Source organism: Gallus gallus, chromosome 1 (assembly GCF_016699485.2).
Source record: "Gallus gallus isolate bGalGal1 chromosome 1, bGalGal1.mat.broiler.GRCg7b, whole genome shotgun sequence".
Taxonomy (NCBI): Eukaryota; Metazoa; Chordata; class Aves; order Galliformes; family Phasianidae; genus Gallus; species Gallus gallus.
This window is the reverse complement of record NC_052532.1, coordinates 22,325,720-22,353,622: the sequence shown is the minus strand read 5'-3', so window position 1 is coordinate 22,353,622 and position 27,903 is coordinate 22,325,720. Positions and strand designations below refer to the sequence as shown.

The following is a 27,903-nucleotide window of genomic DNA, read 5'->3' as shown; positions in this document are numbered from 1 at the left end:
GCTTTTCCCTGCCCCACAGTCACTGCTTCCAGTGCTTGTCACTAGTGAGCGTGTGGCTCTCAAAATATTCATTCTTTGCAAACATTAATCGGGTCATTCCCTTATCAGGCCATAAAAGTTGGTCATACAAAATTATTATGACAAGAGCCAGGCTGCTTACAAGTATTATGGCCAACTTTTTTTGTGTACTTATTTACTTACTTTACAATGACATGGTGAGTGTTTAAGTAAAAATCTACGCATATCTTCAGATCCTCTCAGTTTCTCATTAGTTAAAAACCCACTCATTAGGAAGAGCAAATTCCCCAGACAAACACATCAGCTGTTGTAATTTGTTCCACCAAAGTTTACTGCTGTTCACTGGTTTCACAGAGGTAAGTGCCACGTTATTTACTCAATTAATACTCTGTAAAGACAAAGTTTTCTCTTCTGCTTATAGTCTACCAGTTATGGAAGCTTTCTGGGTTATCTTCTGTAGCACATCACTTCTGAACTATATTTTCTTTCTGTTTTCTCTTGTTAAATAGCTACTTGGTGATTTACACACTGTAATGTATAACAGCTATTTTAGATGAGAAAACCGATGTTGAAAAGCTGTCTGTGAATAAAATTCACATTTGAAAAGCAGGAGAAATGCTTTGACTTTAAAGGTATTTTAGCATATGATTAACTATTTTAATATGTAAAGCGGTGCACTAGGTTACGCATACAACACTACAGACCAAGAAGGCAGCTAATTATATGTTGGCCATGTATTTAATTCCATATGAAAAAGTAAAAATATGTCTTTTTTAATTAGAAACAAAACATCAAGTGTAATTGTTTCAAGATAACTCACAGATTTGCATTAAGGCATTCCATCACAACAATCAGTGTATTTTAAACTAATCGCAAAAGTAGCCTCAAAGAGGATGCTGTTAGTTGCATGACAATGACTGCTGTCCATTAATGGTTTGTGTTAAGTTGTGCTGGGTATTAGTAGAGAGAGAGATGTTTTTTACTCAGACAAGCTGAGTACTGGCATGCAAATAAAGTCTGAATTTAATGTCACCTCCAATACTTTACATATATTTTCAAATTGCCCTGAGTTTCTGTTTGGCAAAGTGTAATATTTCATTTTGTGTTGTCCAAAGAATAGGAGTTACTTACTGCAAGCAGAGATTTACAGTGGAATATACAAATATTTTAAGCATTTGCCAACATATTAGGGATTTTTATATGATTGAAGAACACATTTTTCCACTCACAAGATTATAAATGCTTAAAACTCCATTAATTCAACTGGAACATTTCCAGATTTACACCCCTCAATTATTTTCAATTGAATTTTCTTGAATTACACCATCTGAGAACAGAATTTATCTCTGATAGAGCAAAAGTTAATTTAGCTTACAGCATTTTCTCAGGATTAAGCCAAAGCCTTATTGTAGGAATTCCCCATGTTATCAATTTGACTGAATTTTCTCTTTTATCAGTGACTCTAATAACAATAAACCCTTCAAAAAGTGAATGTTTGAATTAAGCAGATGGCGAGAAAGAAGTGAAACTATTTTAAATGCTTTGCAACAATGTAAACTCATCTATTATTTAATGCATATTCATAAATTCTTTTAAGCTACTAACATCATGTTCCAGAAGGTAGAGTGTATTCTGTTAGTGCCAATTAATGCTCATGATCTCCAGCTAAAAGTACTCAGTAATAAATTAAAAGGAAAATCTATAAACCATTAAGAACTTTCATTCAAAACACTGTTGCTAGGCACTTTTGTATTCACCCATCAAGGGCCACAACCAGAAGAACAGTCTACTGAGCAATGCTGAGGACATTAGTCTTAATTATTCAGGGAATTAAAACTTTAACAGCTCCTACAATCAATACAGCTTCTCAGTAAGGCAAAAAAGTACAATTTCTTTTTTCTCCTTTACCCTTTGCAAGATATTTCAGTGGAGAAGAAAAAAATATCCTAAAGTGCTTATGAAAACTTGGGCTTTTAATATAACATTTACAACATGCCAATTTTAAATACTGAGAATTCTATGCTTCTAAGATATGTTTGTGTCCAGTTTGTAATGCAATAGAAGCCAATGGAAAATAACAATGACAATATATTAAGCTTTTTCTTAAAACAATGACTTGATCAGTGTTTCATATATTAAATAATAGATAACTTCATGTATTAGATATGGAAAATAACACAGTCCTCTGGATTTTATCTAGTGTCATTCACTTAAAATATACTCTTTGCTTTACTCAATCTTTAAGGAAGTGAAAAATTGTTTGTAGTGCATATATATTTAATCTCCCTCTACAGCATGGACAGATTGAAACCATATTAATTTGTCTTTACCTGATATTCAAACTGTCATCCATAATCTGTGGCAATTTAAGATGACGAGGAGTTCTTTAACTAAAACACAGGACCATCAACCATGATCTGTATATTATTTTTCCTTCATCAAATGATTTGCTACTAAATCCCTTAGAAGTTTTTTACGTGAGCATTCAGATACAGGTTGTTTTCCTCTTCAGGAGGAAGTTAACACAATTTGAAGTCCATGTGGTTAAAAAAAAAAAAAGATACTGGCTCTGAAAATGTGATCAGAAGTCATTTGGGACTGTTTACAAAGGGCTGATTTGGCAGCACTGTGTAGGTTACTCTGAAAGTAATACTTCTATTTATTTCCACGAGCACTCAACAGCTAAAAAGAGCCCAGTAGCACTGATAGAGAAAATTCTCAGCTACAAAACGCTGCTTTTTTCAACATAGTCACCACCAGTAGCTGTGCATTTTTGCCAGCAGTGAACAAGAGCCTGCATGCTGGGCTTGTAATACTCTGCCTGGCCATCCGGACCACGGCTTGTCTTTCATGTCACTGTCACCACTGCTGAAACACACCACCGACCACCTCACTGTGCTCACATCCGCTGCTTGGTCTCCATAAATGGATGGACATTTACCAGTGAGGCTTTGGTGACAGCACACAGATGCAGACTCTTCCTTTAGTGTCTGTAAGGTCTGGAGGTGACCACAGTGGCCTTTGTAGCACCCAGGCCTGACTGCGTGGCCTATCTCCATCATGGCCTCATGACAAAATGAGACTGACGAGAACATTCAGAGGTGAGGAGAAGGAGAGGCCACAATGAGAAAGAACACTGTGATGCAAAAGCACAGGTGCTTGGTCCTGTGCTCCTCAGGGCTCCCTCCTTTGGAGAGGAACAACTGTGGTGACTGGAGATGCAGCTCTCATGTCAGAGACCTAATTCTGCTTTCCATGCCTTCCTCTGGGCAGGACAGGAGCCCAGGCCTTAATTTCAAAGCCAAAAGAACACTTCTGATGGCAAAACCTAAAGGAATGATTGCATCTCATGGAGGTGAACCAAGGGCTTGGCACAGACACTGGGAAACAAGGAAAGCCTGAAGTTTCTGCCCTTTGCTAACCTACACTATTTTTTCTTGCTTTTAAACATTATCTAAACTGCAGTCATTCCACGCTCCAAGAATTACAACCAGAAATGAAAAGTTATGAGTCGCCTGATTACAGTGAGGTTTATTGTGGTGTGAAAACAGTTTAAGGAATGATACATAGTTCTATGAAACATGTCCCACAGTGAGGGCTCCAGTGATGACAGCACCTATCAACCCAAGAAGGCCTCAGGCAGTTTTGGTACTAATGCAATGACTTTGCAGATTATAAGATGTGAGTAAAGATATGTATCTGGCCTCTAACGACTGACCTAAAAAGACATCACAGGTAGACTAGGACACATGAAGTAAAAAAAAAATAAAAAGTTACTTTAACAGAACAAAAGGGACAATAAGAACCAAAAGGGAGCCTACAAACAGGAGGGGAGTTAACTATTTACAGGGGTAGATAACGGCAGGACAAGGGAAAAAGGTTTTAAGTTGAGGGAGGGAAGATTAGATTGGATGTCAGGGGGAAGTTCTTTACCAAGAGAGTGGTGAGGTGCTGGAACAGGCTGCCCGGAAAGGTTGTGGATGCCCCATCCCTGGAGGTGTTGAAGACCAGGTTGGATGGGGCAGCCTGGCCTAGTATTAGACATGGAGGTTGGTGGCCCTGCCTCTGGGAGGGGGGTTGGAGCTTGTTGATCCTTGAGGTCCCTTCCAACCCAAGCAGTTCTATAATACTACGATTCCATAATTCTATGATTCTACAGTTCTATGATTCTATGGAAAGAACGACAGGTTCCAGGGGAAAAAAAAATCTTTTCAATACCAATTATTTCAGTTTTCAGTCCCTTGCTTCCGTACAGTGTTTTCTCTCAACTGAAGGCATGACATGAGCGGCAAATAACAGAAACAATAAAGCTAAACAGGAAATGCCTAAGCAGAACTTTGGTCTAAATCTGACTGGCTGTAAAACCGTGATATGCACGAAAGAATGTCTTCTGGAGTTTTCTGTTTGCCTTGACATGAATAAACCACCGTTTACAAAAGGTCAGCAGTTATAACAAGAATAGCATAGGCCTGAGTCCCCATCTCCTTGCTCTTTGAATTTCTTTTCACACATTTTGCACAAAAATCGAAAGATGCTACTTCACACCTTGTAACCTCATCTCTCTGTTCACCTATTAGAAGTGAACTTTAACACAAACTGCAAAGAAAAAGATATGTTCCTTTTGGTACTTTTATTGCTCTGTAAGGAAGACTGCAAAAATTTTAGTGTTAATTTTTATTGTTAACATTTCAACCTTAGATCTTACCTGAGAAAGAAAGCTGAAGAAGTAGGATGATGTGAGTCGAGTGACTGAAAACTGGTGTGTGTGAGGATACAGTCAACATTCATTATCTCTAAAAAATTATGCTAGTGCATATTTAAGACGTTTAGACAATACAGTTTTACACTTTTGAACCATAAACATATTCCCAATAAGTTTGCAGTCTGTGTCTACCTTACCACCTTGTCAACACAAGATATTTTCCCACAGCACCAAGCAAGACTTCTGACACAGTTTGGATCAGAAGAATGGCAGTAGAGAGGGAGCAAGACAAGGACAGAAAAACACAGAGAATTACACATACTTGTATAGATAAATAGGTGATATTTTGTAAATGCACATTGTGTGCATATAAATCATATCTCAGAGAATACTATACAGATGCACATGATTTTTATTTACAAGCTAATTTTAAAAATGATTCTATTATTATTTTTATTAAATACAGTTGCAATTTCCTTACGTCCTAGTCGTGCCACAATAATTATTTTACCTCAAATGTGGTCAGACTGTGTTCAAAAAAGGACATTTCTTTTAGCTGCCAATTTTGCCCATTCCTTAGTGGAATACAAATAATCCAATTGCATTAAATATAGACATGAGATGCATTAGTTAAAACGAGCATGTATTAATGGTGAAAAATAGTATTGTGCTACACTTGCAGTTGCAAGACAAGGAGAAATGCACACAGTTTGAAAAAAAAAGATGAAAAAAATTAAGGTTACTACAGTAAGAGCCATTTCAGATTTCCTCATTAGCCTGTACCTGGCTAATATAATTTAAAAGCCAGTATATCTATTAAAGATGTACAGTTAAATCATGAAGGAGAGGTGATTTTTCCAACTTTTAATAGGAAAAAGTTATATAGCTTAAATTATATTTGCAGCATTATACAGAGCTTCCTTTTAGCCTCTCACATGCATTACTGAGTCTTGAAACGTCAACTACAGCACCTTTAAGTCCTATCTGAAATATGTCTAAATCTACATAAGATGTCTGCTTCACTGCAACTTCTGCTTAAAGCGTCTTTCCACTTATGTCATTTTTTGTCATTATAGCTCTGGAGAAATTATGTCTATTTCTTCAGAAAGAGTACAAAAACTGACATGGATCTCTCATTAGTTTCTTACCTTACAAGTGAAGAAAGAATGAAATGAAATCTACAGAACATTAGCTATTAATGAAAGTACAGAGTAAAAGATTATGAAGCTTTATGGACTGCTTATTTGTTGGATGAAAGACAATTATTTTGTTATCCTTTGACATTAAACTCACGCATCAAAACATTTCCAAAGTGCACTCCTGCAAAATAAATCTGAATATTACTTATGTCTATAAAAATGAGCTGCTCATCCAAAAGATATTAAAAATGTTGGGCATCAAGACCACATGAACCCTGAAGAAGATGAAAGCAGAACAGTATTACAGTTAAATATTTCACTCAGAGAGTGGTCAGGCACTGGAATAGTCTGCCCAGGGTGGTGGTGGAGTCGCTGTCCCTGGCAATGTTCAAGAGGCATCTGGATGAGGAGCTACAAGATACGGTTTAGTGGCTTGTGGTAGTAATGGTGATATAAGGATGGTTGGACTAGATGATCTTGTAGGTCCTTTCCAACCTTGTGATTCTATGATTCTATGATTTTATGAATATATGGATTATACTGCCTTGAAATTTCATCATATGGAGAAGCATAGTGAGAGGATGCACTTGTCAACTATTACAAAGTTGCGTTGGCTGGCTATCATATGGCCAACATGTGAATCATAATATAAAACACAGGCAGTAATGTAGTGTGTTATGGTGCAAAGAACCCTGTGATAATTAATACATGTTAGAAAAGAAGAACTTGCCATCTGGATAACACCACTGGACTGCGTTGTAATCTGTGTTATGCAGATAGTTTTCTTCAGGGTGCAGATTTACATCTTTATACATTTTAAGCTGTATATTTTGAAATCAAAATGTACAATTAAGATGTTTGTTTCAGCAGCAGTCAGCTCTGCGGAAATGTACTGGAATTCTGGCCAATAAACATGGTGATAATAAAAGTTGGGCTACATTAAGAGAATTTGCTTGGAAAAAGCAATTTTTTTTGTTTCTTTTTAAGGGAGTGTGGAAAGAAGTATACAGAAATGTACTCACTTGTTTTATGAAACAGTAAATTTCAAGGCACCTATTAAAGGATATATTGAAAATCAGCCATAACCTGCTGCACACTGAACTGCATAGAGGAAGCTGATGCAAATAAAAAAGTCCATGTTCTAAAGAGCAGTGAGAACATGATCCAAACGTTACTGCAATAAAAAATCTCATCAGCTTCAGTGGATTTCTAGTCAGACTCTCAATTCTTTCATTTGTGAGGAATTCATTTTTGTTTTTAGAATATAGAGCAGAAAAGTTGGGAACAGATTCTGCTCTGAAAATATTACAATGCCTCAGAAAGCTATGTGCATCTTTAGAATGCTAAATTAACCATAACAATATGTCATTGAATCAGAAAAATGGGAGGATTTGAATCAAGGTTGATAATGAGCTTCAAGAAGGAATTGTTAGTGTCTGCACTCATTAAAAAAATTAGGGATTAAAACAACCCAATTAGTGGCCTTGCTTGAGAATAAAAAGGTCATAGCACAAAAAATAGCAATGGAAATTGCAATAAAAAGATGTTTTGTTCTTGTTTAGAGGTTCTTTTCTATGAAACAAGAAATAATTTATTTCCCCATTCTTTTTTAGTATTAAAGGCTTACATGCTCCTTTGAAAAATTGCTTCACTTGGTTTCAAATGACTTTTTGAAGCAAAAAAAGGAAAGGATCTGTAGTTAAATTTCCTTGTGTCAATAATATTTGAATTAATTGCAGATTAATGTAACTAGATTGGAATTTTTTCACCAGATCTTTTTTATAAGAATCATCTTCCCCTTAAGGAATTGTGTATACAGGATTGTCTCTTGTGTGTAATAAAGAGTAGCAGGAAAAGTGAGATGCTTTCCAGTTTTAGCCATCTAAAAGGCAGGCATGTTATCTCGGTAGTTATCAACTCTCTTTCTAGGCTAACAGAGATAGAAAACTTGGTGACTAAGTCCACACAGCTCTAAATAAAGAACTCATAGTAGTCATGGGAGGTGTTCGTTATTCACTTGAGCCTGAATTACTGTTCTTAAACAGATTCCTGACTTCTGAAAAGCTTCAGCAGGATTACACAGATTCCCCCTCCCTACCTTATCTAGGGATTCAGGTTGTAGATGCAGATACCTGCACGTCTGCATTTGAGCAAAGTGTCCAGGCTCCTCCACAACTTCACTGAAGACTTGGTCAATGCAGTCAACAGACCCTTGAGAATTCTTCAACACATCCTGAGATGGGCAGATTTGTTCTGTTACCTGTAGTTGTATGGTCCTGGGCAACTTCTTAGTGTCCCTGCTAGAGCAGGGGCAGGTTGCACCAGGTCGCCTCCAAAGATCCTTCCCAGTTTCCATGATTCTGTGGTTCTGTGATGTAAAGCCATGTCAAGGACAATGACACAAAGTAGCATAGAGTTAAAAATTAACTTGAATTTATCTTGCAATATTAAACATTTCCTGGCCTTTCCTACTGGGCTTATTATCCACAGTGTTTAATGCCTATGAGTGTCATATCTAGACAAAAACTGTAATGTGCTAGTCATTAACGTTTGACAGAAATACCCAGTTATACATACATAATAACACAAGATCAAACAATGTGAGCATTGGGACTATGGGATAAAGCATCTGGGACTTTTTCCGGTAGCTTTTCTTCCACAGAAATTCACTCATGTTGCTCTTCCTACTTCACGTGAAGTATCGCTTCTCAAGAAAAACCTTGCTTATATTATGGTCAGTCCCAATCATGAAGAGGCACCTAAGTGTACTGTGCCAGTTTGCTGCATCAAAAGAGTGCAAACATAATAGCTCCTTCCAGGAGAAGAGTGGAGTGAAAATAACCTAGCATCCTTTCCCAGTATGCACACATGTACTTAGTGCCAGCCTGATGGTCTATAGCAATGGCCAAGTTCACTCAAGGACGTTGTTGTTAATAGGATCTAAAGGATTCTGAGCGTAGTTTTAAAATTTGGACGCTAAATCTATACTTGGGTATGCAAAGCCATCAGCTGGAGACCAAGTGGGGAAATAAAGAGAGTATAAATCTCTAGCTTGCTAATGAGAATTTGCTCCTGGGAACTCCGGCACTGTGGCTTTTTGCAGTGCTGCTCTTTGTGCACTGCTTCTAGCTATCACTTAGTGCAAATTACCCTCTTTCATCTCTTAGGAATATGCTCTTGACCAATGGACAGAATGACTCAATCCTTTTCAGGGAATAAGGATGGAAAAACTCAAGGTAGAGGAGAGAAAGATTGTCCTGTAGGAGATAAAAGGACAAAGCAGAGACCAAAGAGAAAGGCAGAGAATATCAGGAGAACAGTGGCAGATAGAAAAAAGAAGTATCAGACGCAAAGGACAGAAGAACTGGGGAAGGAAGGAGAAATGGCAGGGAGACTAATCCTGTATTATATCACTTCTGAAAGCCAGCACTTTTTCAAGCAGTGGGAAAAGTTTTGTCTTTAATTAGTCTGCAGGTGTACTTGGATAGGGGTACTTGAAGCCTCCCTTTTGCTTTGGCGTCCCATCACAAAGTAAAAGTTGGTAACCAAGGAGTACTACCACATTTCACACTTTAAGAGGTGCATTTGAAAATCTGGAAAGCAAGAAATCTAAAGGTCTCAGCTGTGAGCTAGTAATTTATTAATAGATGGGTCGGTGTGAAGAGCTCCCATTAACTAGGAGATAAGTGATTAACTGATTACAACTGAGTGAGCAAATACTAGGGGCAAGTGAAGCTAGGCTAATTAATGTAGGATAACTTGAGTCTGACTTAACAATCAAGGAAAAGAATCATGAATGTAAAAATAGGGAAGTATCCAGATTCACGTAATTTCTCTTATGATGAAAGGTTGAGGGAGTTGGGCTTGTTCACCTTGGAGAAGGCTCCAGGAATACCTCAGTGCAGCCTTCCAGTACTTGAAGGGAGCTTACAAGGAGGAGGGGGAACCAACATTTTTCATGGTTTCACAGTGATAGGACAAGACGGAATGACTTTAAACTACAGCAGTGCAGATGTAGGTTAGATGTTAGGAAGAAATTTTTTACTCAGAGGGTGTTGAGGTGATGGAACAAGTTGACCAGAGAGGATGCCCCACTTCCGGAGTCATTTGAGGCCAGGCTGGATGTGATCCTGGGCAACCTGATCTAGTGGTTGGCAACCCTGCCAAGGGCAGGAGGGTTAGAGGGTTCCAAGCTAAGTCATTCTATGATTTTCGGATTCTATGACCCCTCGGTGAAGTTTTTGGAGAGCAGTACAAACAATAGGTACTGTACTTTCCAGCAAAGGTATTGAACCACAAATCCTGCACAGAGCAGAGCTGTGCCTCTTGAGGAAGAGCCAGGAGTGGGGACAGGTTCTGGAGCAGCCAGCAGGTGAACATCTGCACCATGGAATACCAAGCATGGATGTGGGTGCCACAGGCAACAGCAACCCCAGAGAACTTAGTTCTGTAAGCCAGTGTACCTACCAGTCAGGGGAAATAGCAGATCTAGAAAGGAAAAAATAACACTAATATGCCCCCCTATCTTTAGATTAGTTCCCTTTTTATCCAAGAAATGTCATGCTTTCTGGCTAGTTCAGATTTGCTTGATATAATCATTTATTTCACATTTGATAGTTAATTTCTTTCCAGTAAAATAACTAATAATCATTAAGCCATTAAGAGTATCAACCTTCCAGAGTGCAGATTGATTATCATTCTTGCAACCACTCATTTAGGAAATGAAAGTTAACCCAGCGGTAGGTAACAAAACTTTTGTTTTTCAGATGTGCTGAAAATTGCCATTTCTAAGTTATTTTGATTAATCCTTTCGACACAGACATGTCCAGTGTCCAGTTTTTGTTTAAATTGCCCTTAATGTGACCATTAGCATATACAAATAATAAGGATGTCCTTAGCCCATTATAATGAAGTTGTAAGCAAGGCAGAGTGACATTTGAAATGAGCAGCATGACCTTTTCTATACTGTTTTTTGTGTGTGTGTTGTTTTTTTTTTTTAAGTTATTCTGTTATTAACTCATTTGTTGTGGGCATGAAGGAGAAAATAAGTGCTAAGGTCTGAATCAAGTGTATGATGTTTCTAGGTGAAGAGGAAAGCAGAATAAACTGAACATCAGACCACACTTCCAGAAGGGAAAGGCTGTAAAAAGTCTTTCTGAACATTTGAAATTAGACATTTTTTCCAAGATCAGTTTTTGTGGCTTCCTCTTTTTGCAAAGAGTATAACATTAAAAAAAGGGAATTGAGCCTGAAGATATCCCTTTGTCATCCTATCTGTCAGACATTGGAAAGTTTATCTCTAATTTTTGTATTCAAGGATACACCACAACAATTGCCCAGTAAACAACACACCATGGATCTTTGGATCAGGTGGCTGGCAGTCACTGTGCTGCTTACAATGGGTGATGAGCAGCTGCCAAAGCAGGCACAGGCTCCCCTGCTTCTGCACAAGCCCTTTGTGGTGGTTTGGAATGCGCCCACTGAGCAATGCCGGCTGCGGTACAAGGTGGACCTGGATCTCAGCATCTTTGACATCGCATCAAACACCAACGAGACTCTGAGTGGATCCAATGTGACAATCTTCTATCACACTCATTTGGGATATTACCCCTACTACTCAGATAACGGCGACCCTGTGAATGGAGGAGTGCCTCAAAATGAAAGTCTTATCAAGCACCTTAATAAAGCAAAGTCTGACATTGACTATTGCATACCCATGAAGAAATTTCATGGACTTGCAGTCATTGATTGGGAAAACTGGAGACCCCAGTGGGATAGGAACTGGGGCAATAAAAGCATTTATAGAAATAAATCTCTTGAGATGGTTAGGCAACGGCATCCACAGTGGTCAGAGGACAAAATTAGGAAAGTAGCTAAAGAGGAATTTGAAAATGCAGGCAAGAGTTTTATGAACAACACTATCCTTCTGGCTGAACACATGAGGCCAAATGGTTTGTGGGGTTACTATCTTTACCCGGACTGCTACAATTATGATTACAAAGAGCACTGGCAAACATACACAGGAAAATGCCCAGCCATTGAATCTTCTCGCAATGATCTCCTTCTTTGGCTTTGGAAGGAAAGTACTGCTCTCTACCCTTCAATATATCTGGATTATATACTGAAGTCAAGTCCAAATGCACAGAAATTTGTTCACTATCGGGTTAAAGAGGCAATACGTGTTGCCTCAATTGCTAGAAAAGACTATGTTTTGCCTGTTTTTGTTTACTCCAGACCATTTTATGCCTATACTTTTCACGTTTTAACAGAGGTAAGCACAGATGTCTTTAGAAATGTAGAGATTAGAAACAACCTCTTAGAAAAAAAGTACTTACATAAAAGCATTTATGCATATTTTTCAATTTTTAACTCAGAAAGTAATGAGGCACAGGAACAGGTTGCCCAGAGAAGCTGTGGATGCCCCATCTCTGCAGGCATTCACGGCAATATTGGATGAGGCCTTGGGCAGCCTGAGCTGGTGAAGGGTAGCCCTGCCCACAGCAGTGGGATAGAACTAGATGATCTTTAAGGTCCCTTCCAACCCAAGCCATTCTAGTGTTCTTCAACTACTCCTCTACTCTGAGTAGGCTACTGCTATACTCACAGTATAAAACACTACCTTTTAATAGTTAATCCTTCAGTGTTTTGGTCTATTTCGGTAGGATAACGTTGTATATTTTCAATGAGGGTAATTTAGAATGAAAGTACCAAAAAAATCATTTCCTTAAGGAAATAATTCATCCTGATATTTTAATTCTTCAGGACAGATTGTAAAATTAACTTGACAATTTTTGTGAAGTTTAAAACTAATTTGTATAATGGAAAGACAAACTTTCATCAGAAAGAAACCTCAGGGCTTTTTTGTTTCCTTATCCAAGTGGAAATTCATTCAGCATAGAAATAAAGTAGTCAAATAAACTCGTCTGGCATGGAGTTCTTAACTCCTATCTGATGAGCATACACTTTTCAGAGGTAGAACACATTCAGAGGTGTTCATGATTCAGTACTTCATGTTTAATGTCTTTCCAATAAAGAAACCAAGTTTTTGAGTCAAGCAATGTTCCTTCAACCAATGACAAAGGGCAATAAATATATAGATGCCACCACAAGAAGGGACAAGTTAAAAAAGCAGCAGTCAGCCCAGCAGGCTGTGAGATGCACGTGACTTTAACCTGGCGCTGGGGAGATGGAAGAGCCCCAGCAGCCTGAGAGGTGTTTCAGAGTGCTCCTAGGAAGAAAATGGTGCACAGGAGCAATTGTGAATTTGGTCTGCCTTGTTTTTAGCAACTGTTTTCTGTGTGATGTGGAAGATGCAGGTCCTAGCTGGCTCAGAAATCATGTACAGGCAGGTGAAGCCAGATTGCACTGAAGGCAGTGAGCCACTGGGGTCAGCACAGGAAGGCTTTCATCCCAAATGCCTTCACTGAAGAACTCAAAACAGGCCATGAAATAGATGAGCATTCTGCAAATGCAGACTGTAATAATACATCTTTATAATACAAACCAGCCTTTTGACAGGTATAAAAATGCCCGGAATGTTACTGAAAGCTATGAAAACTATCATGCTTTTAGCAATTACACGTGAGTTCAAAATTTGTGGTGCTATAAAGCTATTGCTTTACCTTACACTTTTCTGAACAGTACAGTGATACTGCAATATTCCTGGCAAGCTATACTTTTTAACTCAGTTTTTTAGTTGCATATGGACATTTCCTGTTGGATGCTTTTTCATTTTCACTCTAAGATCATTTTACAAATCAACAGCCAGTGATTATCCATGCGCAGACAGAAAAACATATTTGGGTTGTGCTCTACTTCATACCTTCTAATGAGGACAGCACCCAGCTCTGCAGGCAGAGGACAGGGCCGGCAGTATCCCCAAAGAGTACAAATTGTCTGCAAAGAACAGCCTGGGGACTGCTTGGAACCTGCGCAGGGTTGCACTTAAGAAAACTCTAAATAAGAATGACTGAGAAAATAAACTTGTTTTCCTTGGCATTGAAGCCACTAAGGCATTTTAAGTATGTTTATGTGTGTTCATATTCTAGGTTAGGTTAGGTTGGAGCTTGTCATTTGACCCATGACATGCCCCTAAGTGAAGCTCACAAAACAAGCAACTCCTGAGTCCCAGCAATGGTGGGTGAGAATATAACTACAAATGGAACCAATGTCATACAGTGGAAAAATGGGGCAGCAGGTTCACAGAGACCTGAGCTCTCACAAGTCTGGGCCATGAGAACCACCATCCTATCCCATCAAGCCAAGCCAGAGTTGTGACACTGTAGTTCAATAGAAAGAACTGGTGACACATTCAAGCCTTGGATGTAAGGCTTTCTGTACACAGTATGATAAATTCAGTATACATCACAGTGGAAGAAAGCAAAGACTAAGTTGTGAGTCAGAGCCACTAGGGGAGAGGCACGGGTCTAGCAGACCTTCAGAAAGACAAAAGACACAGGTCCCAAACTGCTGCTGTAGCTATGAGTGCTATACCATTCCCCCTGACTGTACACAGAAGTCAGCTGAGCTATGCATAAGATAGCTGAGAAATTCATCCTGCTTTTCTTCATCAAAGCGGTGTATAAATCGTGATTTGAGATCCCAGTCATTATGAAAGGTTTCTGTATCTGCTAGAAATGCATACAAGCAATTTGCTATCTGCAAGGCATTTAGAAACCATTTGCCTTGACAATTCACTGTTACGTGTGTGGGAGGGAGGAGTTACACAGCGGCATCTGTGTTTTCTGACAGGAAGACTAAAGTAATGAATAAATGAGGATGACTACCAAAAAATGACAAAAAATGGACAACTTATCCACATACAGGTAGTCTTAATAACAGTCTCTGATGCCAAGTTGTGCGTCAGTGTGCAGATACCATTGCCTGAGACCACTCAAGGCTTGCATTGCCATTCCTGAATACAGAAAAAGCATGTCTGAAACCAAGAGCATTCACAGTCATGAAGAAAGATTGCAGATATACTTATTTTCCTTTTCTCAGCATGTAGCTAAGAAAACTGTCCTCCTTTTTCTCAGGCTCCAAAGTGAAACTGCTCACCTCCTACTTTTTTAGTGCGCAGGGCAGTGACTTGCCTGACCAAAACACAGAGAAGGCTCCATAGGAACAGTGCTTCTGGGGCCTCTTGGAGAGTGTGGGCCTTGCACAGTGTTTCAGGGAGGAACCTCCCTATCATGCTTCCAATTTGCCACTTTCAGCGGTTATGAGAGTAATTTATGATTTCATTTTTCTTCTCCGAGATATCCAAATGGGAAATGAGAGTTTTATTTTCTGACCAGCTCTGTGGCAGTGGAGGATGGTGGTGCTGTAGCTGAGCAGGGGTCAGGGTACCTATCTATCTGTGGGGCAGGAGCTCTCAGTTCAGGTCTCTTCCCAGCCTACTAGACTGGATCCAGAACCCTCTCGGTCTATGTCAGACACCAGGAAAGACCAAAAAGAACAAGCATGAAGGAGAGAAAGGGAAATAGATAACATCACCTTGTATTCATAGATTATTCAAAGAAGAGCCATTCTGTGCTGAAGGCTTTTGAAAGACTTCATATGAATCAGTCTTTCAGAGAGAGACATGGCTATGCCCAGAAATGACAGTCAGAAACTTTATTTCCTTCCTTGTGGGCAAACTACGTAATTATTATTCTGAATTAATCATAAACTGTAGTCAGGTTCACACTTGTCTCTCTTGTTCTCCTTTGAGCCTTTATTTAATTGGTGCAAAATAGAATGGCATCAGAAAGAGAAACGCTTCCTTCTGTCTGTAACCCCCCAGTGAAGATAAACCCCACAGAGCTGAGGATGACACCTTTTTAAGCATGAAGAAGACAGAAGAGTTTAGCTTACACCTTCCTAATTCTCTCTCCTCCAGGGGAGAATTTTTACCACTTGACCTTCCTTTTAAAGAACACAAGAAAAGGAAGGAAATATAAGGAAATATTTGTTTAAATAAAATCCCACATGGTGTGGATTTTTCCTTTTTTTTTTTTCCCCCAGGACTTACCTTCAACATTTAATAGCTATGCAGGTGCTGTGACTGTCCTTCAAGCCTCACTAGGTGAGCGTACCTTCCAATCAAATGACAAATCTTGACCTTAATCTGAAAAAAGAGTTAAGTTTCTCAGCAATGGCAAAGTGGTGATTCTAGATGTGAACTGCAGGTGGAAGGACTAAGTTGCTTCAGGAGTTTCATTTCTGAAATTACCAGCACCAATGGAATTCATGCTTGTGGATTTAATTATTTTATATTAATATGAATCATACATGAAGTGCTGAAATACTTTTGTGGCTCTAAATCTAAAAAAAATCTACAAATAACAAAGAAAGCTGTGAAATACGTGGGAGTAAAAACTGGATTTATTGACTTGTGGTCAAGCACTGTAATCCCAAGGCGTACTACCTAAAGTCTTTTATTTTGTGTTTTTCTCAAGTCTTAGTCCATCCAGCAATGCTAGCTATCTACTGATTACTTATTTTGACTGATCTAAAAGGTTTCATTGATTTGTTAATGAGATCTGAACCATGCTGGTGACAAATCACCGAACCATCATCTGGCAATCATCTGGCTTTTGTACTGGGTAATCTTCATAAAATACTTTGTAGATGAGAACAGCTTACAAATCTTCATTACCAAGAGGTCAGACTATATTTTATATTGTTTTTACATGTGATATCTTACTTTTTAAATTCACACAAACACCAGAAGAGGAAAGAAGAAGAAAATCACCATCTCCCACTTAAAAATAACACCTGCAGCACTCACCACCCTCCTTTTATATAGCTAGCACTGGACTATATTCTTTTAAGAGTAATATTCTCTACAAGACTGCTTGCATGATCATCAGCATCAAGATCCTCTGACAAGACTAATTGTACTCTGTATCACTTCGAACCTTACACTAAGAGCCAGCAGGCTAACTCTGCTCTTTCAAACTTTTGCAGGTTTCCCTGTGCAGTCTGACCTCCAGTTAATGGTCAACATCACTTACTTTGACTTTGTAATAATCTTCAGCATTTCAGCAGAATCTCCTGTTTCCAATGCATTTATTTATGCCTTCTTTTATGTCTCTTAAGCCTTACAATTTCAGGAATGAGAACTCCGTGCTATGCACTGGTAAATAAACATGCCCACTTACTGAGTAAAATAAATTGTTTAGTAGCAATTTACAATAATAACACAGTTCTTCCACTCTCTGAGTTTGCATTTCTAATACACCACCATAGTGTGATAATATGTCTGGTCTCTTAAATTGTTTTCTCCCAGGAAGAGATTAAAAGACTGCACTGAAGACCACTTGTAACTTTTTTTTAAAGGAAATCGCCGTTTCTTTTTTTCTACTGTTTCTTCCAAATTAAGAAAGAGTGGTTTCAGATGTGATTGATCACTCCTTGAAATATGGCAATGGAAGAAGAACCTTACTCCCTAATTTATAAGGTTCAATTGCATTTCTCTAGACATACTATTCACAGTCTCAGGGAATGGATTTAAAAATATATGGAAGATACACTGCTATGCTGTTGGAAAGTGACTCCTGTTCCGCACACGGACTATGTCCTGATAAAGCTGCATTACTGCTAATTACTACAACTTGACTGCATATTGGTGCAGGTCTAATAATGGACGTGGTTAAGTAAGTATATAAAAGTATGCTTTTTCCAGATTGGCATTATGAAGAACAGGGAGAGGCTTGTGCTTCAGTGCTATGTTTCCCAGCATAATGGCATTCATGCTGCTAGGAACAGCAGCTCTGTGAGTATACTGATATGGCTAAAGCAGCACAAGTTAGGCAACTGCCTGAAGCCTATCAAATGCAGCAAGGCTCCGTGGGGGCATCCAAACACATGATCATGCTTAACATCACTTACTAAATATGGTGCCTATGTATCTATGCTAATCATTCAAAGACTGGTAGATAAAGCATAGCTTTCACTTCCTACCCCACCAGCTTGGTTGGAGGACCTCTTGTGAATACACTGTAATGATTTTATTATTTCTTATTCCCTCCTGTGAGTAGCCTGTGGAGGTACAAATAAAATCTTTCTAATATGAACTGTGATCATAGAATCATAGAATCATAAATTGCTAAGGTTGGAAAAGACCTCTAAGATCATCCAGTCCAACCATCCACATATCACCAACATTTCCCACTAAACCATGTCTCCCAGTACAACATACAAATGTTTCTCAAACACATCCAGGGACGGTGACTCCACCACCTCCCTGGGCAGCCTGTTCCAGAGCCTGACCACTCTCTTGGAGAAGAAGTATTTCCTAATGTTCAACCTGATCTCCTCTGAGGGGGGGAAAAGCAATGCCAAGCTTTTTTTAGTTTTAGTTATATATCTTTGGTTTTCTGATGTCTGCTTTGTCTTCTTTCAGATTGATCTGGTTAATACCATTGGTGAAAGCGCAGCTTTAGGAGCAGCTGGAGTTGTTCTCTGGGGCAGCATGCAATATGCCAGCTCAAAGGTAGATTCTGTTGATCTACTGCTACTTAGGAATCACTTCAATACCTCTTCTGTGCCACCACACCCGTCATAGCACTTGACTGTCTTCACTGATGGTTGTTCAGGATTACTCTCAATTCTTGTTAGTTCTATACTTCAGTTATGCTGAGAAGTCCTGCTGTTGAGAGCATATTGATTCAAACAAGTTATTTGTACCAGCTTGTAATAACGATTCTAAACCTGGGCTGGGCTCTGGTTCTCTCCCTTTCACATAATCCACTCTCCTCCTCCTGAAGCCTCTGGCAAAGCACCACTGACTTCAGCAGGGGAAGAAGGGATCCACACAGAAATTTCTAGTTGCAACTTCTGTGCTGGCTTCTGAGAATGATGTAGTTCCCAGTAATCTGAAGGAGCTGGAGAAACCAGGACCAAAGCAATGGCTCAATAGTTGCTTAAAGCAACCTATTAGTCACATGCACTGGTCCTTACCAGCAGTAACCAGAAATCTTTACTTAATGAACTAGTGAGTCTCAGGTCCAGGTGTAAGCTCTCTTTATGTTTGCTAGGACTCATCCCCAGTCTAACCCCGTATGCTGCTACCAAGCTCCCAAACAGAGGATATGGTAAAGGTTACTATTTTCCAAATGTTACCGATGGAGGCATGCAAATGCAATGCATTTATCTCAACAGATTACTTCAGCTGAGAACAGTTTTGCTCTAGTACCTTCTTAAACCCAAGAAAATTAGACACAGTGCTAGCTACTGAGTAATGTGTGACGGTCTTTTACTTCCTTTAGGAGAGCTGTTCCACTGTGAAGCAGTACATTGATGGACCCTTAGGACATTATGTCATTAATGTGACCTCAGCAGCCAAACTCTGTAGCAAAGTCCTGTGTAAGAAGAATGGAAGATGCATACGCAAAAACAGCGACTCCTCTGCGTACCTACATCTGCCACCCAGCGATTTCAAGATTCGAGCCCGTCGCTCAGGGAGGGGCCCACGATTGCAGGTGACTGGTGAACTCAGCCTGGAGAACATAGAAGCCATGAGGCAGAGGTTCATGTGTCAGTGTTATCAAGGATGGACGGGAATATTTTGTGAATTGCCTGACCAAAGTGTAATGGAGCACTGTGTTCACACTGTGTTCAGCAGATCAAGAAAACAGAAGCTTTATGTCTTCCTCTTAGGAGCCATGCAGATTTTTCTCCTTTATACTGCATACTAAACTCTTCTGGGGCAGTGCAAAGAAATCAGAAATGGTGCCACTTGGACTTACATTTTTTTTAGCAAGTCTTTATTACAAAGAGGAAAGATGTTGTTTGAATAGATTTAGTCAGTCTTGTTCATATCCCAGTTCTTCTGAAAGAGCTTCAGGCATTAAACATTTTTTTTAGTAGCCCCTTCTTTTTGATCAGTTCATTTACTTACGTTTTAAGCAGATAAACCTTTTGTTGCTACAGTGGAAATTTTACCTGAGTAAAACTGTTGAATAACATGGTACCAGGATTCATCCATGTAGAAACTTAAAAAAGGACCCAGAACCTCTTTGCTCTGGGGTTGAATGATTTAATATAGTTTGATGAGGAAGAGTTTTCATGTAGACCAAGGAGCCCAAACCATTCTCTGCAGCTCTTGCTGAAGTCAAACGGCATTTTGCATGAGCAGCATCACAGTGCTCAGACTCACATCCATCACAACTCACTGCTCCCAATATTTCTGCGCAGAATGTGTATTTTGGTGTTTTAAGGCCTGATTTGCATCTTGTTACTTTGAGAAATATCTATATTTCCGGTGGTAGTTTTGTGCCATCAGTTACAAAGGTACTGTTTGACTGAAAATCTCTGCAATTAACAGTCATTGGGTCAAATGCTCATTTCCCATAGCACCTGACAGCTAGCAGAACATACACACGTTTAGGTCAGAGGTTGCTGAGCATGGAGAGATGCTGGCACACTGCAGCATTCCTGCAAAGGCAGACCTTTCCTCTGAGCCCTTGGGAAACAGGCAGCCTCACACCTTCTCTGCCTTGCTGCTTAGTGTCACTGCTCCCCTGGTGCTGCTTCCTGCTCTGCTGTTGATATGGGCCTTAGAGATAGCTATAGTGTTTGGGTCGCTCTGTAATGACTTGTGCTAAGAAGCTGCAGGAGGCGTGTGCCACAGAGCTTTCCATTTTCAGCAAGTGCAATGGATAACAGAAAAATGAAGGTAAAATCTTCCTTGTTTTTGTGTGAGAGAAGATGGATTAAAGTTTAGAAGAAAAAAAGCTAGGATTCATTTTACCCCCTTAAGCCAACCGGGTGAATATGCTTTATGGTCACCTGTAAGAGCTTTTCATTTTGGTATACTATCTCTTTTCTATGTATGGAAATGCAAAAAACATCAACCTTTGAATTACAGAGCTTAAATGATCAGTAGGAAAGCCATATAACAAGAAAGAAATAGAGCTACTTCAGCTGGGTATTATACCCTACAAAATGTGGCTGCATGTTCTGAGCAACTAAAGAAAAGGTTGGGATTCATTTTGTTCTACTCTATTCTGATGGGCTGATGAGTGGGGCCGCAGTCTCAGTGTGACATCAATATCAGCCATAGATGCCACTGACATCTTCCCATTCCCAACCTTTTCTTTCCCTTTCATGTTTGTATCATTGTGTGTTCTCCCCTTACTTCTGTTTGGGTACCTTCAGTGGTCTGGGATGGGAAGACATCCATCTCAAAAACCAAAAAAGATAGATAGCCCCACAGTGCATGTTTTCAAAGCTGGGTTAATTCCTCAATCTGACTCACATCATGACTGAGCCCAGGATAAGGAAGTAGGCAAAACCCATAGGGAAGTGGTAGTAATGCTGCAAATAGAGTTGTGCTACTTAAGACAATATACCATGAGTAATTACCCTTGGTAGGAAGGCGGCAGCATCAGTTGTGGTTCACCCAGCCCATCTTGTGGAGGTCCACATCACACTGTCAGCTCCTGGAGCAGCTCAGGAGCTCTGTGTGGGACATGGGGTAGCACACGGCCCAAGGAAGGTGCACTGAGCAGCTGGGGCACCCGCTGGGCTCGTGGAACAGAGAGCTCCCCATGCCAGCCCAGATGTTGGTGCCTCACCAAATCCCAAAGTCAGTGCATGAACCTCACCTGGAACAGGGAAATTCAGAGAATGTGAATGTTACATTGAATAATATTAATAATTTTAATCAAAATTTATACTTTCTAAAGTCTCATTTTGCCAGAGTCTTTAAGATGAAAACAGAAGAGAAATTCTTGCTGGCTGAATGTAATCATCCCAGCATTTCTGTGTTTCAATGGCTTTCTCCAAATGCAACACTCTCCTGAACTCAGTGGATCTGTAAAAACGGGAAGGATAATGCTAGAGGAAAAAACATTAGAGGCCCTCACAGACAAAACTAACAGAATGAAATCTCAGCTTTGGACAGCTGTGCCTGAATAAATGTGTACATATATATTTTTTTCTGTGTTAAAATCATGGAATCATAGAATCATAGAATGGTTTGGACTGGAAGGGACCTTTAAGATCATGTAGTTCCAACCCCCTGCTATAGGCAGGGACACCTTCCTCTAGACCAGGCTGCTCACAGCGCCATCCAGCCTGGACTTGAATGCTTCCAGGAAGGGATCATCCACAGTCTCACTGGGCAACCTGTTCCAGTGTCTCACCACCCTCACAGTAAAGCATTTCTTCCTAATATGTAGACTAAATCTACTCTCAAGAGGATAATGAACTCTGTTTCCCCTCCAGCACCCGCAGCTTCACGTACTCCTTCTTAAAACAAAGTTAAAAAAGCAAAAAAAAAAAAAAAAGACTTAAAAATTGCTTCAGTTCGGCACCGGAGGCAGTTGGTGTGAGCAGTGAACTAAAATTGCACATCATGTGCAATAAGAAAATGTATGAAAAGATTTTGCCAAAGAAACTTTGCTGCACTTACGGCACTGTGGCAGGCACAACTCCTCCTGTGTTTACGTATCAGGAAAAGTAATTTCCCGTCAATCTGTGCCAGACACAGGGTGGGAGTATTTGCAAACACAGGTTACTCTAAAAATAAGTTGGAAGTGATGTAGTTTTGTACTCTTCGAAGAATGATACAGCCCGGGAACCGTACAGCTTCGCAGAGATGAAAATCCCGTCTTAAAAAATAATCAGAGCAAAACAATGTCACACACTGCTTAATGAGCTTAAAACCACGAGCTTGTCCTCGCTCAGCAGTGGCACCGCACGTTCTCCACATACCACTGCATGCAACAATAAGGGGCATTTGGAGGTCAAATTAGGAAAGGGGGGACTTTTTGGTAGCTTCAGAAAGTCAGTGTGTGTTTGGGATTTAACTCTGCTGCTTTTAATAGCTGCAGCACACCTGTATATGCCCTGTTAGGGTCGCCAGAAGAGTTCCAACGCAGCATTTCTACAATTCAGTGAATTTACCTTTTAACAGGTAATAAGGAAGCAAGGGGGTATGTGTGTGTTAGTATACACATGTGTGCATGTACGAATGAACATCTGTGTGTGCATGCTGTGACACGTGTCTGTCCGTGTCTGTACATCTGAGTTTGCCCCAGAAGGAGCAGAGCAGTGAGGAGAGGCACAAGGCTTTGTGTGTTCTGTCTCGTGGGAAGGAGCTGTAGGCCGTTGCATAACCTTATAGCTTGGCACGTATGGCCCCGCTGAGGTGCAGATTATGTCCATTATGTAACCGCGTTTATACAGGAAGCTGACAGCATCTAAAAAGCTAAAAATAAGCAGACTTCTGTAATTTCAAGGGACAATATCTTAAACTTCTCTCAAACAACAGAAACGGTCTTTTTAGACCTTTAGTTTTGGCCTAGGATGATATTTTATCACACTGGCAGCCTGTTTTCTCTGAGAGAGGCAGAGCTCCTTTCCCATTTTTCCATTACAGCATAGATTCTTCTGGTTTTTATTTAAGGCACTGTCTTCTGTCTGTGAGAAGCAAAGCAGCCCGGAGTATTGGTTCTGCTTTTTCTCCTCAGACAGCCAAGCAGTCTGACATTTTTGGCCAGCTTGTGGAAAAATGACATTTGTTTGCACGATAGTAATAAACATCCCAGTAGATTAGGCAGCAGATTATCCAGAGCGTTTTTTTGCACTGCTTGTTCAAATGCTGGGCTCTGAGACAGAAAAAAAAAAACCCGTTTTCTTTAGTCCTTAATGAAGTTGCTTCTTACTTTGTCCATGGGTTCATTTGCCCAATATTTCCCTCAGATAGGAGAGCATTATGCTATGGAAACCCTATGGAACCAATATGTCAGTCCCTGACTGCAGTAGGGGCAGTGCTGTACAAGGAGGGCAGCTCATTTTCCCATGCTGATATTTGCCTTCCATTTCTGTTTCTAATCTGTTCTCCCCTCCCCCCATCCCCTCACCTTATATAGTTGCGTATATCTCACCACGTAGAGTGAAAGTGAACTGAAAAATATTTATGGATGCTGGGGGAGTCCAGCATTTCTTTTCTGCCCAGGGTTCCTGCAGGACACGGTAGAACAGTTAACTCTGACCTTCCTCCTGCCTCTCATCACCCTCATCAGGCTGCAGTGGGAGCCAGGTACAAGCTGTCTGTAGTATGGAGGCAGAGCCAGCATGTGCCACCTTGCTTCTCTGTCACATGTATCTCCAGACTTGGTGGAACTGAGCAATACACAAAGGTCCCACAAAGTCATTGAGCCAGCGATGATGGCCACATTGGGTTTAATTTGTACAGGCATAAACTGAAGGCCTGTGAAAGCTTTACAAACAAGTACTCTTCTTAAGTCTCTGCACTGAACTTTGTTTTGTGGAATTTAGACAAATAACAGTTGTTTTTAACCTAGAAGGAGGGAGAAATAAGTCAAACTCTTCCTGGGCCCCTGTAGCAATTCAGGCACTGGTGTATCTCGGTCTGGAAGGAACTTACATGTTGCTGCATTCATACCTCAGCAGCAATACTCAGCTTTGAGTGCACTTGGTTCAAATCCTGATAATAAATTGACCTGATTGCAGTGAAGGTGCTAACCGGAGTGGTCATTACCCTGCTTTTGATTGTAAGTACTCAATCTGTGATTTTCCAGAATGCAATCTCCTATTTATCTTGTTGTGCTCCTACAGGGACATAACCCCATCTGATTTAAGATGGTGTATGATCATTGATTTGCAGTAGCTGAAAATCAGACATGAAATATTCATGCATGCTTTGTTCATCGTCAGATTTTTCCTTTCAGGCTGGCACTGGTCCATTTGTTCCTAGCACCCACCAGCTGCTACAGGGATGGTCTGCAGTAATTCCTTAAAATAGCAAATATCTTAAAATACTCTAAAAAACAGCAAGTCATATGGCTGCAGATGATGGATAGGCTGCACTGGGGCATCACTACAGAGTGAGGCTCATTAGGTTTGTTCTAAGTCCCCTGTTCGAATCCAACCCTGACACGAGGCTTACCAAGGTTTACATGACTCCCGTCTTAAAATAATTGCAATAATCCCTTGCACTGGCAACACTGAATTGTTGTGTTTCCTCCAACAATAACATTTAGTTCTAATGAAATACTCAGCTGGGGGGGTTGGGAATGAATCAAATGCCTTTTTAAATTCTTGCTGTTGCATTACAGTTATTCTGTAGGAGTGGGAAGAAAGGAATGTCGCCTGAGCCCGCGGGCGCTGGGTGCAAGTTGGAATCACTTCTGTGTGTGGGGGTGTTCTGCACAGTCCAGGGGTCTGATCTTACCCCAGTGTAAATGTAAAGAAACTCTGCTGGGGCTTGCAGGAAACCTGGTGGGAGGAAAAGTAGCTCCCTCCCGTTGTGCAGGGTAACCTTTTGTTTTATTTCTGTGAGAATGATCAGAACATCAAGCACTGTTTGTTTTTTGTCTTTCAGTTATGACTTACCTTACAATTGAATTAGGAAAATAGACTGAGAGGAAAACTATTTCATAATAGAACCAGTTCAAGTTAGCACTCATCTATTGGTGTTTGCTATTAGTGTTAGAAACAGGAAAAAGAGGATGACGGCATGCCAAGAAGACCACATCTGTTCCATAAATGAGCAGTGTTGCAGGAAACCTGGGCGTTCCAGGAGTTAGAGTTTAAGCTCTCTTCTGACCACAGTCTTCACATCTAGAGGCTGATGTATCCTCAAAGAATGTGAAAGTCCTTTGCTTTGCACATGGTATAATCTTTATAATATTCTAATGCACTATCATATGAAGACGATGTGATAGAAATGCAGACCACACAGGCTATTCTAGGATTCAGGCCATTATATTTATTTTATAACATCAGCATCCAAAATATAGCTGAGTGCAAAGGCTACCCTCTTTGGCAAAGGGAGGTACTGAAAACCTTTAGACTTGAAGCAGAGGGAAGCTTAGCCAGGCTGGACCCAGGCCAGAAAAGCCTTTTGATTATTTCAGTATATGTCAGAAATGAATCCAGTTACTGGCATCACAGAGCTAAGCATAAAGACTGATGATATGGATGTTTCAGAGTGCCATTAAATCAAACCATCAAACCAGCTGCCTCTTTGCTAGGGCTATGAGCCTCATCTCCCAGGCTGGAATACTGTCAGGTGTAATTGTCTACAGATGAGAGACATCTATGCAGCACAAAGCAGACAAAAAGTAAATGACATGAGGGCACTTGATCAGTTTTCTTCATATTTGATATTCAGGACTTCATCTGTCTAGCAGACAACCAGAATGCAAATGCTTTCACAGTAGATAACGACAAAGTTCCACCAAAGTTTGTGGTGGCAAAATGAGCTGAGATATCAGGGCAGACAAATCCTGAGCCACACACAGGCTGGTGGCTTATTTGCTAAGCTCTGCTCCCCTCTGTCCAACAGTCCCAAACTTTCCTCTTAATAGATTAAACTTTACTGCAGAATTGCTACCCATGCCTATATTCCAATGTGCCATAGGTGTGTTACAGTGCTGACTTAGGGCTTTTGATGCTTTATTCAGCTTATTCCTCAAATGTGCTGTGGGAAAATAGCTCCGCTGCAATATTCATACTGGAAGGTGCCCTATCCAGGCTTCAAAACACTATAAAATGTCCCATGGCCATTCATGATGCTCAGGATTCAGCACCTTCATCAGGATCAGTGAAGCACTGTGCTAAAATGGTTTGAATCTCAGCTACAGCCAGTCACCAGTGCCACTGAGTCAGTCAGATAATGAGATCCTGCTCCATTTTTATTTGCTCTTTATCATTTAATCTTTATGCTGCATATTCCCCTGCCTTTACTGACCAGAGATACTCTGCAAAATCTCATCTAGGCAAATAGACAAAGGACACACTGAGTGGTCTAATGAGCCCCCACCCTTATGAAGGAAGGAAGAGCTGGCAGCAATGCATCCTCCCATTCTGTCCTCCTCGAGGCTGCTGCAAGCTCTGGAGTTTTCAGGGTCATCTTCCTCATTTCCTTCATCATTGACCTCTGGGCATCTCTGAGCATATCGCTTCTAAATCCAGATCAGGCACAGCAAGCAAGGCTCGCTTCTGACAGCATGACTTAAAGCAGGCAGAATTTGTTCCAGCTCATCAGACTTCTGAGTGCATCAGCTTGAGCTTTGTTGATAAAAAGTGAACAGAAGGATTACTCAGTAAAAATCCAGGGAGTGAATTGGATCTCAGGGGCGTGAAAATACTTGTTCTATGAACTATGCATGTCTTTGATAAGGATGTTTAGTGAGTGGTGGCCTGTTGAGACAGCCTGCTATAGGCCATCAAGGTTGTGCTGAGTCAGTGTCATCCTGAATAACAATGTTAACCAGAAAGGAGAAAAGATCACTGTCGTTTGTCATCGTTTGTGCTTTTTCTGATCCCCTGATATGAATAGCATGACGTCATTTCTAACATTTCTGTTACACAACAAACGCCAAGGTTTGAAAGCACATCTCTCTTCCCTAGATTAACTGGGGTAGAGAGATGTGGCGTTTATTTAATTTGACGAATGCTTGTCTTTATCATTAAGTCAGTTCTTTATTTTCAGCAGTCTCCTGTGTTCTGGTTCAATTAATACCCTGTATGTCTATCTGTCTCGCTCCAATTTATCAGAGGAAGAGGAGGTTCTTTGATGTGTGTATACCCGGCATGAGATTAAGAAACGATGGTTCAAATGTTGGTCCGACCAGTTTATTACAAATCCTAGTTGTTCAGGGAGATGGGGAAGGGGAGAAGGGCGATTGAAAAGATAGGAAATAGAAGCAAGGAGTCCTTATAGGAAGCAAGAGGGAGATAGTCACCACCATGGTCCAATGTGGTTTGTACTTCAGTCATTGATCTTCAGTAGTGGTGGGTCTTCGGGTATTGTTGTTCTGTTGATAACGGTGTCCATGGTGACGATGATGACAATAATAAGACGACAACGATGACGACGATTGCAATGGCAGTAAAAACTTATTTGTAAGTCCAAAGTGGTCGAGTCAGCTCTCTTTTGAGTGACAGTTCGAATCCGAAGTGGTTGAGTCAGCTCTACTTGGAGTGGCAGCTACTGGCTCTGGGATCTGGCACAGAAACTGATTGTCATCATCTTCCGGGCCTTGCCAGCAGATAAGAGGGAGCAGGGATGTCCATCTGCAT

The 27,903-nt window shown here is 40.3% G+C and overlaps 1 protein-coding gene across 2 annotated transcripts; it reads left to right on the top strand.

The window, feature by feature from the left end:
- On the top strand, window positions 1-27,452 carry HYAL6 (hyaluronoglucosaminidase 6). Of its 2 annotated transcripts, none has more exons than XM_040691812.2 (4): window positions 1-374; window positions 10,944-12,130; window positions 18,248-18,337; window positions 19,113-27,452. In XM_040691812.2, exons 2-4 carry the CDS (start codon window positions 11,213-11,215, stop codon window positions 19,539-19,541), a joined length of 1,437 nt encoding a protein of 478 aa, XP_040547746.1. In that variant the 5' UTR covers window positions 1-374; window positions 10,944-11,212; the 3' UTR covers window positions 19,542-27,452. The 2 variants fall into 2 exon arrangements, with proteins under 2 accessions (XP_040547746.1, NP_001295181.2); NM_001308252.2 differs by having other exon boundaries at window positions 304-374; window positions 11,177-12,130; window positions 19,113-21,301.
- The last annotated feature ends 451 nt before the right edge of the window (window positions 27,453-27,903 follow it).